The sequence below is a fragment of the Apodemus sylvaticus genome, chromosome 2 (genome assembly GCF_947179515.1).
Source record: "Apodemus sylvaticus chromosome 2, mApoSyl1.1, whole genome shotgun sequence".
In the NCBI taxonomy this organism is placed as follows: Eukaryota; Metazoa; Chordata; class Mammalia; order Rodentia; family Muridae; genus Apodemus; species Apodemus sylvaticus.
In genome coordinates, this window is record NC_067473.1 from 81,200,928 (window position 1) to 81,219,627 (window position 18,700).

The 18,700-nt window shown below is 38.6% G+C and overlaps 1 protein-coding gene across 1 annotated transcript in view; it reads right to left on the reverse strand.

Annotated features, from left to right (window-relative positions):
* The window catches only part of Pde1c (phosphodiesterase 1C), a 321,799-nt gene that overhangs the window by 58,786 nt on the left and 244,313 nt on the right, over positions 1 to 18,700 (reverse strand). Inside the window, exons 8-12 of the mRNA XM_052173784.1 lie at positions 17,829 to 17,957; positions 12,120 to 12,221; positions 11,304 to 11,424; positions 6,138 to 6,219; positions 2,616 to 2,736 (exon numbers count right to left, since the gene is read on the reverse strand). Coding sequence (XP_052029744.1) covers positions 2,616 to 2,736; positions 6,138 to 6,219; positions 11,304 to 11,424; positions 12,120 to 12,221; positions 17,829 to 17,957 — 555 coding nt within the window. The remainder of the gene's footprint in view (positions 1 to 2,615; positions 2,737 to 6,137; positions 6,220 to 11,303; positions 11,425 to 12,119; positions 12,222 to 17,828; positions 17,958 to 18,700) is intronic.

The following is an 18,700-nucleotide window of genomic DNA, read 5'->3' on the forward strand; positions in this document are numbered from 1 at the left end:
ACTCGCTGGCCCTGGGGTTTGTGGAGTTTCTGTTTCACAAATAATATGAATATGAAATTCAGAGCTTTAGTAGGAAAATAAAACAACACTGTATGTTCATGTATCACAGAATTCCTTACTTCCTTCTACACTGCACAGCCATTCTTTTTTCTGGTAACTAGGATCTTCTAGCATTTATTTGATCTGTTTTGTTTTCTGAAATGAAAAATTTAAACTTGGAGTTTTATTTCCTTCAGGATGCATCAATCTACTATCACACTGACCACTTTTCCAAGCTAGTCAGCAAACTGATTTTTCTCCTCTAGTTTACCCTTCTCCTGGATGCAAGAGCCCTCTAATGTTATGCTTATTACATTTTATCTATCTATCTATCTATCTATCTATGTATCTATGTATCTATCTATGTATCTATCTATCTATCTATCTATCATCTATCTCTCTCTATCTATCTATCCATCTATCATCTATCTATCTATCTATCAATCAATTATCTATCTATCTATCTATCTATCTATCTATCTATCTATCTTTCTACACATGGCAGGGCACACATGTGGAAGTCAGAGGACAATATCCAGGAAGTGTCTTCTTCTTTGATCATGTGGGTCCTGGGTATTAAATTTGGATCATCAGACTTGATGGCAAGTCCCTTTACCCACTGAGCCATCTCTTTGGCCTTTAGAGTTCCTCCAATCTCAGTTCCCTAAGTTCATAAAAAGTGATGATTCTCCTATGCTTCTTAGGGATGGCAGACGACCAGACCTTACCAAGGATCTAATTTTAAGTGAATTCTACTTTGTGGTTTAGACATGGGACATGTTGGAAATATTAAGAAAGTAGTATTCTTCTGATAAAGTATTGTATATTCCTAAGTAGTTCTATAAATTACTTCCATCAGATCCAGTGAATGATAATGAAGAATTACTGGCATTCATTTTAGCCAGTGCTTGAAGAGCTAAGAAAGCATGTGAACTTATCAGGGGTTTCTGTCCTCAATTTTAGCATCTTCAAAGTAGATTCATTATAGATTCATTCATTGTAAGCATTCTTAGTTTAATTTCTTATCTAGAAACTATATAATTGTTACAAAATGAAAGTTTATAAATTAAGCATCCATAAAGACAAGTCTTTTATTAATTTATGGTAAGTATCACCATACAAACCATATAAAGATATGTAATAAACTAAGGTGTTGGACTATTACAGTCAAAGGCACACTTTGTTGCTGAATGTCTGTCTTATTTGCATGGATGTTACTAGTGTGAATAGATTAAAAGTAGGAATATTAAAAATCCTTTCTGTCCTCCTTCTTTCCAATGCATTTATAAGTTGGCACCTGCAGGGTTGTAGTACTACTTGAAAAGTCAATACAAAACTCCAGTGTATGTTCTCTTCTCCCTTTATTAGAGAACTTGACAAGTGAGAGGAGCCCTGTGGCTGCATGACATAGGTACAAACCATGTTATCAAATAGCTCTCACTAGAGGCAGCTACGAGTAGCAGCATCCAAAATTCTCAGCATCTCTTACAAGTGATGTTTAATGTGGCCAGTCCTTTTCTCCATTACAATTGTGAAATTTAATACTTTATGACTTATCTAGTTGTCTAGTATCCTACAACCATTTTGTCCTCAACATTCTATACAGAAAACTATAATTTCCTGCAGGGGCCAGTTTATGTTCCTATTTGGATCACCAATAATGATGTGCAGTGTGTCCTATTAACTGGGAAAAAGAGTCTCGACAAGGAATTATCTCTGTCAAATTCATCAGTTTGCCTGTTTATGAACATGTATGTGGGGTTATTTTGATTATATTAATTGATGTGGGAAGATAGAGCCCACTTTGGGACTTCCATAGGCTTGGGTCCTAGACTGTATAAAAAGGAAAAAGTCAACTGGATTAAATAGACCTGCACTGATTCTCTTTGCTCTTGAGTATGGATGCATCAAGTTCCTGCCCTGACTTTCCTACAATGCAAGACTGTAACTGGGAATTATAAAATGAATAAACCCTTTATTAGAGTTGATTTTTTCAATGTTTTATCACAGACACAGATAATGAAACTAGGGTACTGAGCTGGCTTATCAACGGCTACACAAATTAATATGCAATGGAATCAGGATTTTAAGCCTGACCACAGGTTATATTGCATGACCTCTACTCTATTTTACTCTGATATCCTTATGCTTTATGCTATGACCCATGGCACTTGAAAACAATGTTGCAGTGTTTGTTATATATTTTTACAATTTGTATTCCACTTTCTTTTCTATACTTAGAGATGATAGTCAGCCTCATTTCTTGTAATAAATCTGATCCAAAGCATGATCGCCTACAGAATCAGGAACACGGGCTGACCGTGCACAACAGAAGCATAATCATCAGCACTGCTGGAAGCAAAGGTTTCAGAGAGTGGGGGCATTCTGCTCTGACCTTGGACTACCTGCTATGGGCCAGACTGAGAACACAGATCATCTCAAATCCCCTGAAAGAAAAGGAGGTAGGCACGTATGTCCCCAGTAAGAAGTAAAAGAGGAACAGCTCATTGTGATACCCCACATACCCACAACAGGAAATTTCCATCCCCACCAGGTTTCAAACTTTCCCCACTGACCTTGATCGCCTCTGGCCTGTCCCACCAGTCTGGGAACTTTCATCAATCAATGGACTTACAATCTTCTCGGTCATATCCGTGAGCACAGTGAAGGTGGGTTCCACAATGAAGTCGATAAAACCTACAGAGAAGCAGCAGTGACTCAGAAAATAATACGCTAACTGGGAGTAGTCCAGTTTTTCTACTAGAAACCAATGTCTTCCCTTAAAAGAAACAAAAACTCAACCAAGCAAACAAAACACCACATCTACATAGGAGCTGCAAGTTAGCCAGGAGCTAGTTGGTCTCATTCTTTTTTTTTTGATTTTTTTTATTGATATATTTTTTATTTACATTTCAAATGATTTCCCCTTTTCTGGGTCCTCATGAGTCAGTTTCATTTCTCCTATATAATTTCCTCAGGACTTTTCAATAAGTCATTTAATTTAATGCTTAAAAATACAATTTGACACCTGCTATGTAATAAGCATGTAATGTGTTTTGTAAAGGACTGCAGATGAATAATTCAATTGAGCAGCCCTCAAGGAACTTATAGGTAAGACTTAGTGGGCACAAAAATGACCCCCAGAGTTTCTGCATGGCCAAAGGAGAAGCCTAGAAGGCTCCAAGTAAAGAATCAGAAGAGAATGGACAGGAGACATTTTGCTCACATAGAGACCAGTGAAGAGTTGTGTGGAGGTTGTGGTGTTTGAGCTGAGTGCTGAAGAATGGGTGGTGAGAGAGATGTGTCTGTTCACTCTGGGTAGAGGGAGTTTCCAAGGAGGAAAAGCATTCAAGAGTTGTATGAGGAAAGACTAGGCATAAAAGATGTGTTGGACTTGGGGGTAGGATGGGGGGAAAGAGGGTTGGAGAGTCCAGTTATCCATTGTTTAGGGAAGGAAGCTCCTCTGATTTAAAATCAGAGGAGTACTGGGATGGCCTGAAAAAGTCCATGTATCTTTGTGATGATATATTCATGTTTTCTTTGATACGGTTCATGCAACAAGAGACACGGAGAGGCAGTGACTAGTAAAGACCGAGGCAGAAACAGAAGGTAAGAAACTGAGAACCAGAGCTGTTGTAACCTGGGTACCAAAGGCACACATGGCACAGAACAATGGGCAGAGTGACTCTAGAGGGATTCTTCAGGAGACTCCAGCAGCAAAGCAGAAGATATGAGAGAAGACAGAGGATGGACTGTAAGATGCAGACTTGCGATACAGGACACAGAACCAGAGGGGAAGAGTTAGAAGAAAAAGGCTAAAAACTGGGTTAGGGTCACTAGTGAACTGATACCTTTTAAGATGGCAATGCTGAGGAGATAGTAAAAGCTGGCATACAGTGATTATCTTAATAACCACCCCCCCCACACACACACCAAAAAAAGAAAACTAGATAAGTATTTGTGACTCACTGAGTGAAAATAAACACTCACTGGCATTAACTCATCATAGTCACATGTAAGGAAGGAAATTAAATACCAACCAAGGGACACACTGCCCACCCCTCTGAGTGGGTATCTGGAAATAGAGAAATCAATATTTGTCTTTCACAGTTACTAAGGAGCTAGTGCTCCTGGTGCTGGTGACACTCAGCAGAGAAAGACGCTAAACATCCTGTGATGTAACCCACAAGGGAAGAACTGTTCATCTGATCAAGTAGCACTGTTTACAAAATTTGTTTTGCAGTCCACTACAATTTAATTGTGAGTTTGAACTGCAGTATTTGATGATACACAGAATTCTTTGGATATGCCCCCATTTCCTACAGGAAAGTATAAAGATATGTTATTCTTGGCACACCATAAAATCCTTGCCTAATTCTCGCTATAATGTCTCTTTTTGTATCGAATTCCCTACCCACTGTTCCTGTCATACAGGAGCTACTGAGAATTACTGACCATGTTAAGCAGCTCTAATCTCTCTGCTTTCTCCATCTCCTGTCTGCAGTGTCATTTTATCCACTACTAAGTCACTGCTAGCACACACCATCAATATCTATTACAACCTACCTAGACACTGCTTGAATGCCTCCTCAGATATAGCTCAAATATGATTCCTTACTAATTCTATGTGGACCACCTATGTCTAAAGGCTTATATTCTGTCTTTGTATTCTATTGTAAAATGTTAATAGTTCAACCTTAACACCCATAATGCTCTGGACACGTTTTGTTTTCCTAACATCTTGTCCTTGGTCTAATACTGATTTAATAATATCTTCAAGAGCAAGTACCATGTATGATTAGGTTCTTGAATCCAAGATATATCATGATGAAACAAATAAACCAGTGAATGGGCCATAGAAAGTTGAAGCAGAGGCCAGGCATGCTGGCACACACGTTTACTCTTAGCACCTGGGATCCAAAGACAGGAAGGTTAGGAGGCCACGATCCTTTCAGTCACTTCATGCTCAGACTGGGCTCAAGGTTAGCTAAATGGCCTATTTATGCCTAGCCTAGAGTACATGAGACCCTATCTCTGCTCCCAAAATGTATAAGTAGAAAAATCAGTAATTCCTTATTAAAGTGATTGTGTGTGTGTGTGTATGTGTGTGTGTGTGTATGTGTATGTGTGTGTGTGAGATAGTCTTTGAAAGTACAGTTCACTCATGTCATTTACTTTACATCTAACCTTGGTTCCCTCTCTCACAGCTGAGGGTTTTGGTACTGTGTATATTATAGTGATTCCCTTTTTTTCTTTTCTCTTCTCTCTCTCTCTCTCTCTCTCTCTCTCTCTCTCTCTCTCTCTCTTTCTTTTCTTTCTCTCTTTTCCTCCCTTTCCTTTCCTTTCTTTCCTTTTTCCTTTCCTTTTTCCTTTCCTTTTTCCTTTTTCCTTTTTCCTTTTTCCTTTTTCCTTTCCTTTCTCCTTTCCTTTCTCCTTTCCTTTCTCCTTTCCTTTCTCCTTTCCTTTCTCCTTTCCTTTCTCCTTTCCTTTCTCCTTTCCTTTCTCCTTTCCTTTCTCCTTTCCTTTCTCCTTTCCTTTCTCCTTTCCTTTCTCCTTTCCTTTCTCCTTTCCTTTCTCCTTTCCTTTCTCCTTTCCTTTCTCCTTTCCTTTCTCCTTTCCTTTCTCCTTTCCTTTCTCCTTTCCTTTCCTTTCCTTTCCTTTCCTTTCCTTTCCTTTCCTTTCCTTTCCTCTTTCCTAAGGAAGAAAAGGCATGAAGAAACCAAAGCACTTTGAAAGCATCCCCCTTGGAAGGAGGACAGACCTGAGTGCTGACAGAAGAAGCATGGTGGTGAGATTACTTCTCCTACTGAATCACAATGGCAGCTGAAGCAAATGGGTTTCCTAACTATGATATGCACGGCCATCTCCTTGGGAAGTTGAAGCTCCCTTTCCTTTTGGTAAATATGATGGAGACCCCAAGGTGCCGCTGTGTAATCTCTTCCAGAACCATTACCATTCACAATCCAGAGAGAAAGCCAGGACTCCACCCTGCCAGACTAGAGCCAGAGCCCCAGCTGGGATCCCCAAGCCCAGTGGCCCAGTCACTACGTTTATGTCTGTCAATTGATGCTCCTTCCAATCAGCTGGCAAATACCTACCGACTTGTGACTGAGCAACCATGGTTGACTTTCTGTCACACAGAGGAGAAAATGGCAGCCCCAGCTCTGCTTCTCTGTCTCCCTAGAAAAACAGAAAGTCATGGTGAACAAAAGAACAGTGTGCTGGGCTTCTAGGATTCTATTTACAACTCCAGCTACCACTTAGGCCGTTTATTTTTATCTTAAATATTACTGTTACATTGCATAATAAGTCTGGGTTGGAGCAGGGGAGCTGCTTCTCTAAACAAAAGACACCAAGTAGTGGTGGCTTCTGAAGAACAAACTTCCCTCTGAATGCAAAAGCTCATGCTGTCCCAAAGAAAGTTTCACTGGGCAGCAATAGGGTCCCCAGGGAAAACTGGGCAGCAGTCCATGTGTCCTGTGGCCTAGAGCCAACATCACAGTCAGAATGGCCACGTTCCCAACAGTTTTCTGTAGCTACCTGTGGCCTTCTTTTAGTTACTGAACCCCAGTGGTGAGCAGTGTCCAATAGGAAAATCAAATTTACTGATGTAGCTTTGTCTCCTAACATCACCTAAAGCCACACACAGCAGGAGTGTTTCTGTATTTGCAGTCCTAATGCTTGATCTGCAGTGAAAAGCGGACTAGAAAGAGCCAGTTATTAGACAACAACACAGTGTAATTGTTTGGCCAAAATAGTCTTCAGGCACTAAAAAGCACCACTCTAACCACTCTAAACAAGCATTATGGGATAAATACTATGGGATGTTTAAGTGTTGATGGAGGTGGGTTTTTTGTTTGTTTGTTTTTTGTCTTTTTTTTGTTTGTTTGTTTTGGGGTTTCAAGACAGGGTTTCTCTGTGTATACCTGGCTATCCTGGAACTTTGTAGATCAGGCTGGTCTCTAACTCAGAAATCCACTTGCCTGTCTCTGCCTCCCAAGTGCTGGGATCAAAGACATGTGCCACCACTGCCCAGCAGAGGAGGCTTTTAAAAGCATGAGACAGAAGTTCAATCTTTGTCATGTCCAGAGGAAGGAGAAGAATATATATCTCATGTTCACTTTTGTTTTTTTGAGGAAGAAACTCACTCAGAATCACAGGATAACAGCTACCAGTCTGTGCTTGATCCTGCCTTGTTGCTGTGAATGTATGGTCCTAAGGAGGTCCCTGACCTTTTCTGTTTCACAAATTTCCATCTGTTAAATGCGGGATAACAATCCCAATCTAAAGGACTTATTATGGAGCCAAATGACAACGATACATATAAACCAATAAAAACAACTACTTAAAGAATTACTCTTGACACAGGGGTAGCTATACATGAAGTCAGGCTTTGAGATACATGGAGATAATTTGTACAGCACACCACAATTGTAATGAACATTACCAATAAATTAGTAGCACTCAAAAACTTAGTTTGCAACCAAGACTGTCTCAACACCTGGATGTTTATTTTTAAGTAATGTCACTAAGGTGTCAGATAAGATTCTAGCAGAAGAAAGAGGTAGATGGCTTTGTATTGACCAAGGGTATCATACTATAAGAGCCTTATACCTACAAAGAGCCAAGAATCAAATGACACAAAATCAGTGTTTATGGAGCAAACGTTCTAATGCATAGAAAGAAATAAAAATAGAAACAACTATCAGTCCAATAAGGCTCACATATTTAAGAATTATATATAAAATCTAAGATATTTAACTGACACAATGAAAAAGGCAGACCACTATGATTGAATGTAGAATGTGTTGAAAACTTGGTCTCCAGCTGGTACAACAGAGTCAGGCCTGATGAGTTCATAGCTGAGTGGGCTTGGAGGAAGTGGCTTACTGGGGGCTCATCTTTAAAGGGTATATCTCTTGTCTTCAGAATGTTCTACTCTGGCTCTTTTGGCTTTCCAGTTGCCAGCAGGAGAGCAGTATTCTTTTACCCTGACAGTCTACCTTGACGTTTCTGCCTCGCGAGAGACCTAAACACAACGGAGCTAGCTAATTATGTACTGAAACGTCTTCAACCATGAGTCCACATAAACCTTCCCTCTTCGATGTTCATGTTCCCAGATGTTTTGCCACATTAGCAGAAGATGAACTGTCACACAGACACATCTGACAGTCTTTTGACTGAAAGTAAGATGCAAGCATTTTCCATGATCCACAGACATTCACAAAGATACTACATAAATTTAATTTGGGCTCCAAACAATAACAAATTATTTGGTAAATAAAAACAAAAGTGAAGAAATGTATCATTGAAAATATAGAAAGGCTTGGAAAATATTCTACTTGAAGTAACTCTTGGTTTAAAGAAAAATAAAAACCAGTTTGAAAGAACAGCTATTAATGATGGCTTTGGAGCACACTGTCAGAAGCAGCAAGCTTCCTAGCAGTAAACAACCACTTTTCAGCTTCTGTTTTTCTAAATAAATGAAAGGAAAAGCAAATGAAGCAAGTTTCATCCTCAGAGAGTTAGACAAATAAAAGTAAATGAAATGAATAATGATGAAAACAGTGATTAAGGTATTGATAAAGAAAAAAACAATTGTAAAAAGAACAACACATGCTTGTAGGGGAAAAAGGAAAAGTTCAACAATATATATGACAGAAAACAAACTAACCAATGAGGAAACACCCACAGACAGAAGAAATGAAAAGATCGGGATGAGATGTCTGGAAAATGTAAAAATACACAGCAGCACAAAGGAAATGGACCTTGAAGGTTTTCAGAACAAGAAGGATTTGCCAAAGCAAACATACTTCTTCAAAGCCAGTGTTTCTCTTAAGAGCACCCCGTGGTCATGGCATGGATTTTGTAAAGCATGGTTATGAAGCTAAAGATGGAACTCCCTCTTTCAGAAGAGAAAGAATGTCTGGATCATGTCCACAAGGGCTATCCTGTTACTTTGAAATATGGCGCAATGTTCCAAATACATTTTTAAAGGCTCTCTGGTCCCAGTGAGTTTCCCCATGAGAGCTGTTCAGGTTTAAAGCTATCATTAAGATCTGGGTGAGCACTGCTCCTTCATGGGTTTTCTGCTATGCTTTGGCACCTGGGTTAAGTCAATATAAATACTTTACTGAGTTATATTCTCTGAACCCAGTTCCAGTCCAGTGGGTTAACACTGCACATTCAATAGGCAAAAAAATTCAATATGGTTATTTCCACATTGCCTCTAGCACATTTTCATTGCATTCGAGGGTTTGGGTGTATGCAAGCAAACAAGGTTTTCTTTAGAGTGAGGAAATAATGTTCACCCACTCTAACAATTCAAAATGGAACCACTTCAATATATCAAACTCATGTGAGTTTGATTTACCCATTGGCCACAGTCTGAATGGTCCTAGCCCAATGGGGTATTTTAAAAAACTATATAACAGGGAACATATGTAAAAGGAGGGGTGAATATTTAGAGAAAAGCCCTCGGTGAAGGATGAATTTGTTGTTGGCTGTCCTTGTACACACAGCCGTGTCTCTCAAGCTCCCCATGCCCACTCCTCACACCATTCCACATCATGGAACCTGGGACTTATTCTGGAGACCATATAATGAGTGTGCAAAGGAGCCTCCTCACATTAGGACAGGGCATGTGAGCTTGGGGTAAAGGTGGGTGTGCATATGTGGACTGGCACCCATGGACACAATGAATAGGCTACTGGATGCTGAAAGTTTGAATATTCATCCAAACCTACTCCAAATATTTTCTATTCCCTCCAAAAAAATCACACACAATACAAAAGACAAGAGAATCAGAAGGGTGATCTTATTAGTCCCAGGCAGGGAACCAGTTAGAATCAAATCTCTGATGGACAGTTTTGGGGCTTTATGACTATACTCCAGTCCTATTCACTGCCAGACAGTGTGTATAATTTCAGAAAAAAATACATACAAAAATTATTGTGCTATTATTTTCTAATCTAAACAAGAGTCATAAAAGTAAGAGTGTCAGCATCATTTTATGTCCAAAGTCCAGAGTCACTAGTCATGCTCAACAGCTGACATGGTGGAGACTTAATCCTCAAAGTCATATGTTAATAGGGTTTACAGGAAAAGCCTTTGGGAGGTAAACTGGATAAGGTCAGATTAAGAGAATGGGCCACTCATGATTACATGATTACATTAGTTAATAGCCCTGGAGGGTGTCAGTAACTTTAAAGTAGAAAGACCTGAGCTCGCACACTTGCCCTGTGATTATCCTACTGTTAAGATGCTACAAGGAGGCCCTTGCCAGGTTCTAATGCAGGCTAATGAGGTTCCTAGGTTCCAAAGCCATGATGTAAATAAATCTCTATTCTTTAAGATTATCAGGTATGGTATTATAATAGCAGATAATGAACTAAGGCTCAGAGAACAAACCCATCCTAAGTCAGTTGAGGGAACAATGGTGAGACCTGATAGTGAGTACTGATTTATGGGGGTTAGTGTCCTCAAAATCCATGTTGTGTCTTCCCCTTTGTGAACAAACAAAAATTAGCTGAGTTCATTTACTAATACGAACTAATAGTAACTTAAGTCTGTGGTCTACATTTCATGGATTGTCTCACGTCTTAAGGCAGGTATCTGTGTAGTAGCCCTTACCAAGGGGAGGCCAGCATCTGTGTCAGGCTGGAGAACCAACCCTGTGCCTGAAGACCTCCATCTTGGTTCTGTGCACTTGTTTTAGTTCTTTATTCTGTTATATATACACATTTGCACTTGTCTTAAAGCAATGCATGTTCTTCTAGATAACACGACTCTGGATTGAAGGTGCAGCTACATTTAAATGTACTTGAACTCCTAGTAAATAACACCTAGTGATTTCTTGACTCTTATTTGCCACATCTTCATTTTGAAACATTGCACCATGGCTCTTCCATCAAAAGAGACAACCCACCCCACCCCTGGGGGGGGGGGAGACAGGATTCAAAATAATCTTTTTGGTAATTCATTAGGACAAAAGGGGGGATGGGATTAAATGATACTTAGTTAAGAGACTGCCACCAGGAAACACTTTTCTTCATCTGAGCAGAAAGGCCTAAGATAGAATGCATTTCGTGATATCTTGAGAATCAGAATTTAGATAAAAATCAAACATTACATATACAGAAATAAAACCCCTCCCCCAGCCCCCAACTAACAATGTCCTCTATGGTCCTTGACTGAGAGGTGCCAAATATTTGATTCCCAAAGTATCCAATACCAGTCATGAAGAACAGCAAGAAACAAGGTACCTGTCTAAAGAACTCCTCCAGGAGAGACATGGTCCAGCGGTGGTGCAGGTCCCATGCTTTCGCAGGATGACTGATGTCTGCTGTGTGCAGCATGAGGGATAAGGCTTTCGGCTTTTCAATTCTGCAACCCCAACACAGGCAAGCACACGATGAACCTCACTTTAAACACTGGAGTTCAAACATCTTTTTTGTTTTTTTACTTTTTTTCTGATGAATTTTCTTTATTTTATCAGAAATATGTTATAAAAAATCTTCAGATCAATCAGAAAATGTCTCTACTTCCTTTTTCTTTTTTCTAAATTATTTGTTTACATTCCAAATGCTTTCCCCTTTCCCGGTACATCTTTCAAATCCCTTCTATTTGCCTTCATCAAACTCAATTGGCACTGCGTTGAAGAAATGAGTATTTGCTTCTAAGGACTGCCACCATGTTAGTGAATGAACATTTCAGCGTTTACTAAATAAGGCATTTCTCCTTTAACTAATTTATAAAATGCCTGCATTTTTCCACCAGACAAAAGAAATTTAAACAATACTTTTTTTTAGTTGTCTCTATATTTAGCAGTCCTTTGACCATTTAACTATGAACAGGGAAATGATGCTAATTGGGGCAAACTGGCACTGTGCCTTATATTTACTCTGATAAGCCTGTAACTAATTGGGATATGTTGTATGATGTTCAACCTCTTTGTTCCAGACATGACTACTTTCTGAGATAACCCAATCATTATCCTGAAGGTGATATGTTTTCTATATACAAAATGTACAGATTTGAGTTCAAAGCCCTATGAGAACATGATGTCACAGGAAACTCACGCTTCTGGTTGCTGCAGGGCTGTCTTCATGGCTTTGATTTGCTGGAAATGACAGGACATATCTGTGGCCATTACCATCTCAATTACCAAAGTTCGAAACTCCCTTTTGGTGACACCCATGGAGAAAATGCATGAAAGCAAAGAAAAAGAAAATCCAAGTTACTTCTTGCAACATTTGGTCAAAATCAGTTAATTGTTTCAGACATTTCAAATTGAATGTCAGTTTTTGCAGTGGTAAGGACTAAATAATAATTTATTAAGAATATGATACAGAGAGCTAGAGAGATGGCTCAGAGGTTAAGAGCACTAACTGTCCTTCTAGAGGTCCTGAGTTCAATTCCCAGTAACCATATGGTGGCTCACAACCATATATAATGGAATCTGATGCCTTCTTTTGGTGTATTTGAACACATCAGCAGTGTATTCATATAAATATTTTTTGAAAAAGGAATATGATACAAGGGGATAGAGAGTTTGTTCAGTGACTAAGAGCATTTAATACTCTTGCAGAGGTCCTGAGTTTGATTCTAAGCACCCACACCAGCACACCAGTTAGATTTCTTTCTTTCGTACTTTTTTTTTTTTTATGAATGTCACAGCAATTTATTGGGTGAGATTCAGATGTTAGGTCTTTCATACTTCTACTCATGCATGGATGAGCATGTGATTGCAAACACACACACACACACACACACACACACACACCTTACAAATAAAATAAAAGTTTACAACAGAATATGGTACATCTGTCATTTGGAGAATTAACCTACAGGAAAGCTACAGTGGTGCTGAAATGTGAATTAAAGGGTTTGCTTCTCAGAGGGGCATCCATTTAGCAGCTGATGGGTACTGGTTCGTTCTGGAATAGTTCAGAGTGAGCACAATAAATCTTCTCTGAGTATCTGTGTGCTCATCTCTATAAGGACATGACCTCAGTGCTTTAGAGCAGATATCCAGAAGTACAATGGCTGCTATGTTGGGCTCCTGAGCATTAACTGTATAAAAATCTGCCAGCCCTTTGCAAAATGACTGTTTGGCATCACATGTTTGACAAAACATGTCATGTGTTAAAGTTCTAGTTTTTTTCCCCTTGCCTTCTGTTAGCTTTCAATTCTAGCCTTCTACTGTGTATGCAGTGGTGTCTCATTGTTATTTTAATTTGCATTTTTGGGTAATTACTATGAATATCTCTCATGTACATTTTACCATTTGAATAACAATTTTTAGGAAGCTATGTTTCAATTATTTTTACTTTTAAAAATAGGGTTTTAATAATTCTTATTCCTGAATTGTCAAGGTGTGTCATGCTTCTAGATACAAATCACAGTAGAATATGCATGATATCCACACTTCTCTGGTTTCTTAGCTTACAACATTTCCAAAAAGTTTAATTACATCAATTATATCAATTCCAAACAGTTTGATTTTCATTAAGTTAAATTTATTATTTTTTAAAAATGCTCATCCTTGGTGTTCTAAGAACACCACATGTCCTGAAGGTATCACTGTGCCACTGTCACCACCGTGCTGGGAACAAACCCAGGATGCCTACCACTGGGCTGCATTCTGAGCCAAGGAGCCATTTCATATTTTATGTTCTATTCTTCAGTCTGAAGCTTTCCCAGTTGAGCTATTTCAGCCTGCCTATATTTTGTGCTCTGTTTTATGAGAAAGTTTGAGTTGATTTTTGAGTATGGATTGAAGTAAGAGTCAAAGTTACTGTTTTCCATTGACATCCCCTTGTCTTAACACCATTTGCTGAAAATACTTTCCTTTTTCCATTGAACTGACTCAACAAATTTGTCAAGAATCAAGTGGTGAAGAATCTAGAGATGTTTCTCAGTGGTACAGTTCTTGCCAGGCACGTGTGAGGACCTGTGTGCTGGGTGTAACAAGACACATTTGTAACCTGGCACTGAGAAAAGAGGGATCTGGACAAGAGGATCCCCAAGTATTCCTATCCAAACAGTTCTATTAAGTGACCTCTACAGGTTCAAGGAAGGATGCTTAAAAATCATCATCATCATCATCATCATCAACAACAACAACAACAACAACAAAGCTGGAGCACTATAGAGCTCCGTAGAGGAAAGCATTTAACATTGACCTCTGAGCTTCACACTAAGTGATTTTTAATTGGTATACAAAGTATACCAATTCAGTATGGCCCTGAGTTCATGAGTATTGCTACTCTTAGATTATACCCTCCACCTTGTTCCTTCTCCCTCTCTCTTTCGAGAGACATCACTCTACTTTAAGTTATGTGTGCTTATTTTATCGAGATTCTGCAGACAAGAGAAAGGTCCAATATCTACTTTCCTGAGTGTGGTTTATTGGATTTAACATGGTATTCTTCAGTTCACCTATTTTTCTATAAGGGCCATAATTTCATTCTTCTTTGGGAAGGAATAAAACTCCACCATAGGGGCTGGCAAGATGGCTCAGTGGCTGAAGACACTTGCCACCAAGAAAATCACCCGAGTCAGACTCCCGTGGTGGAAGGACAGAACATGGTGTGCTGTGCCATACATGCACTCACAAGGTGGGTATCCAGGATGAATCATGGCTTGACTCTTGTGAATGTGGTCACAGATACCGTTTAGTGTGTCGGTGTCTTGTTGCTACACTCATGTTTTTCTTTAAGGGTACATTCTGGAGTAGGAGAGATGAATCATATACTCGTTCTGTTTTCAGTTTTCCTTGAAGTTTCCTCACTGACCTCAGAGTGGAAATCCTTTATCTCCTGCCCTGTGCAAGAATTTTAAATGTAATTTCCTAATGGCTAGCTGATATTCTATTGGTTTTTACATTAGTTTCATTTTTAGTGGCCTTATTCAATTCATTAACAGTTTTGGTAGCTGCAATAATAGTACTAAGATTTTATGTGCAGTCAGATTTCATTTGTTAACAGAAATACTTTATACAATTTAATGTAAGATTAGGCATCCTAATCTCGTTCCAGGTCTTCAGAGAGAAGTGTTCAGCATTTCACCATGAAAACAGATGCTAGCCAAGCACAGCTGCTCTGTATCTATCCAGAGATGCTATATGCTCTCTTTTGTTTCTCATTTGAAGAGAGCTTGTATCTGATAATTAATGACATTTTTCAAATTTGGGGGATATACCTATTGAAATGACCACATTCTTTGTTTTATTTGTAGATATATTGTGATTTTGTTTTTGTTTTTGCTTGCTTGCTCATGCTTTTTTAAATGGCTGTCTTACTATATAGCTCTTGCTGGCCTGACATAGCTCAGTCTGGATACCAGCTTAGGATCCTCCTGCCTCAGTCTTCAGTGTGCTGAGATTACAGGTGTGAAGCAAGCACATTTGGCTTTCTTTGCTTGCTCATTTGCTTTTAATATGGTGAATTATTTAAATTTATTTTTGAGTGCTAAATTAATCTTGAGGTCTCAGGATAAATTCTCCCTAGTTGTCAGGCTTCTCTGATGTGAAAGAAAATTTCATTATAAAATTTCCATTATTTTTTGTTTGTTTTTTAAGACAGTGTTTCTTGTACCCGAGACTAGCTGTGACCTCTTTATGTAGGGGTAGACAAACTTGAAATTTTCATCTTCCTACCTCCAGTTTCTTAGTTCTAGAATTATAGGTATGCACTATAAATTCAATTTTATACAGTGCTAAATATCAAATACAGGGCTTTCTTGGATGCCAGGCAAAAACTCTTACCAATTGAGCTCCATCCTCAGCCATGGAATTTATGTACACAGTTGAAAAGACCAGGGTCAGCAGGGATAGTCAACAAGCTGAGGATCTTTAGGGACAATGATATACTTCAGCCAAAAGCCAACAGACTCAAGATTTAGGAAGAGGGTTTCAATTTGAACCAGGAGGAGTTAATTTGTTCTTATCTTGGGGAGCATATGCCTTTATTGCACTTCCACTAACCATCAACTCTTCAGATGAGACCTGCTTCTATTAGGAATGACAGTCTGCTTTCCTTGGTCTACTCATTTATTAGAAATCTTCACTGGAATCAATGGGAGGGGAGACCCTTGGTCCTGTGAAGGCTTGATGCCCCAGTGTAGAGGAATGCTAGGGCGGTGAGGCAGGAGTGGGTAGGTGGGTGGGGTAGCACCCTCATAGAAGCAGGGTAAGTAGGGACAGGATTGGGGTTTGCAGAGGGGAAACCTGGAAAGGGGATAACATTTGAAATGTAAATAAATAAAATATCCAATTAAAAAAAAGAAAAATGATAAGTTAGTTTCAACTAAAAACAGACTTATAGAAAGATCTTGGATACTTTTCAAAGACCTATCAAGGCTCAGTGTGACCCAGTTGAGTTGATGCAAAATTAGCCATACTACACAAGTGAGGCTCTTTGTATAATACTAGTTTAAATGTCAATACTTAACAAGGGTTGATATGTTTATGTTCATTGGGGTCTACTAGTCCCCCAATGTTAATTTTGTGATTGTTTTATAAATGTGTAGTGTTTAAAATTATGTAATATTGGATTAGAAATTAACTATAAAGTAATTGCTTCTCTCAATATTTTACAGATAATTTATAGATAATATTGTGATGATCTCTTTGTGTTTTGAAAGGCTTTGTTAGAGAAAACATCCAAGGATGGGGGATTTCTCCTGTGAAGATTTTTGACAGTAAACTTAATTGTTTTAATAGATACAGAAATATTAAAATTCTTATGTGAGGTTTTATAAATTGTATTTTGCGAAGTATTTCTCTTTTTAATAAAATCTGTCAAACATGTTAAATAATATTGTCATATTTTCTTATATATTCTTATATATTTGAAACATGTAGAATCTGATAGTGGCTATATATGTTCTAGCTCAGTCAAGTTAGATGCTTATCAATTTTGTTGCTCTTTTCAAAGAACTAGATTAGCCTTGTTAATAACAATTAGCCTTGTTATTTGTTCTGTTGTTTGTACATTTTTTTGGTTTCTTCAGTGAGATGGTTATTTCTGTGCCCTCATGTCTAAGGATTTACTATTCTTACTCTAGCTTCCCATGGTTACTGTGTTTATTTGAAGATTTTCCAATAAAATGCTCGATATTTCAAATACAGGATGCTTTATCTGTTTTCTTTGAGATAACAGTGGCAAGAGGCACAGATAGAGATGGTGAGAGCACAAATAGACTTCACTAAACTATTTTCAAGGGACTTAATTTGACTGTGTTCACATTAATTTACCCATGTGGTTTGAATCACTGGGTTTTATAATGTCTTAATCAGAGACCTTATTCAAATGATTTAAGATAATCCTATTATTTGTGGTCAGATTATCTATACACAATCACCAATAATGCAGAGTTAAAGACAAACAAGGATGCCTGTGTTTGTGTGTGGATGTGCTTTAAGGTCAATAGGTCTGTCTTATTGCAGGCTGCAGAAGTTCAGCTGCTCTGACCCAATTAGAGACAGAAAGGACAATGGAAGCTGAAGATCACACCAGAAAGGAAACCAAATATCACTTATTGTTTGTGGACAAAATTGTATCCAAATAAAAGAAGAAAATATAAAAACAAAACTAAAGCAAGAAGTGGTATATTTATTCATTATAAAGATGTGAAAGGCAAGTTAGCAAGCTTTGGTGCACTTGTTGTGAGAGAGCAGTATGAAATTGAGCAAGGTATCTTTCCTCAGCAGCAGTACACCCTATCTGTCCACATCCTGCCCCACCCCTACCCCAGTGGCTTCCAAATCTGTCCCCTCATATTACCTCCAGTCATCCTTTGAGAGGTTGACCAGAATATTCATCTCTTCGTCTTCCTGCAGAAGGCGGTAGGCTGCACTCAAGTGGTGGTTCTCCAGGACAGATCTGTCATTGTACAGGATAGCTGGATCTGACCTGAGCAGAGAGACATAACCTCCTTCAGGATGAGACATCCTCAGGATGAGACATAGCTGAGATCCCTCTGTCAAGTTATGATGTGCAGTCACTCTTTCTTGTGTTTAGAAATGATCTTGTCCCCATGGCATTTGGGTCACCAACAGGTCAAACTAACACCACACATTATCAGTAGATACAAGTAAGGCATTTTACTATCAATATGTGGATGTGCCATGTGTGACATGCCAGCCTGAGCATGCTGAAACCTGCTTTATAGCCGGACCTCAATTACCTGCACCGGTCATAAGAGTGACTTCTTAAAATGTCAGTGTGTTAAGCTTCTTTAGGACTTTTAAAATAGCTTTAATCTTCAAATTTGCGTTTAATTCAATGAATTCCCTGGTGAATTTATTTTAGTTGTAAATCTCTAAGTACATATCACCTCATGGTTACTATCTGCACGCTGCCTCTGTAACTTGATCTTAAATTGTTTTTTTTTTACATAGAAATGTCACAGATGGAAAATTGAAAGCAAAGAAGATAATTTTTATTTATCCTCAATGATTATTCTGTAGTCGAGTGTTACTTAAACTCAGGATTGTACATCATTTTAACATTTTCAGTTTAATGAAAACTTGGATTGTCAGAGTTCATTTTTTCTCAGAGAGAGTACCATGTTTACTGATAAGAAGTGTCTTCTTAGAGTCCCACAACAGACAAGTCACAGGACTGTAATGGAAGTAACAGTCTTTCTGACAACA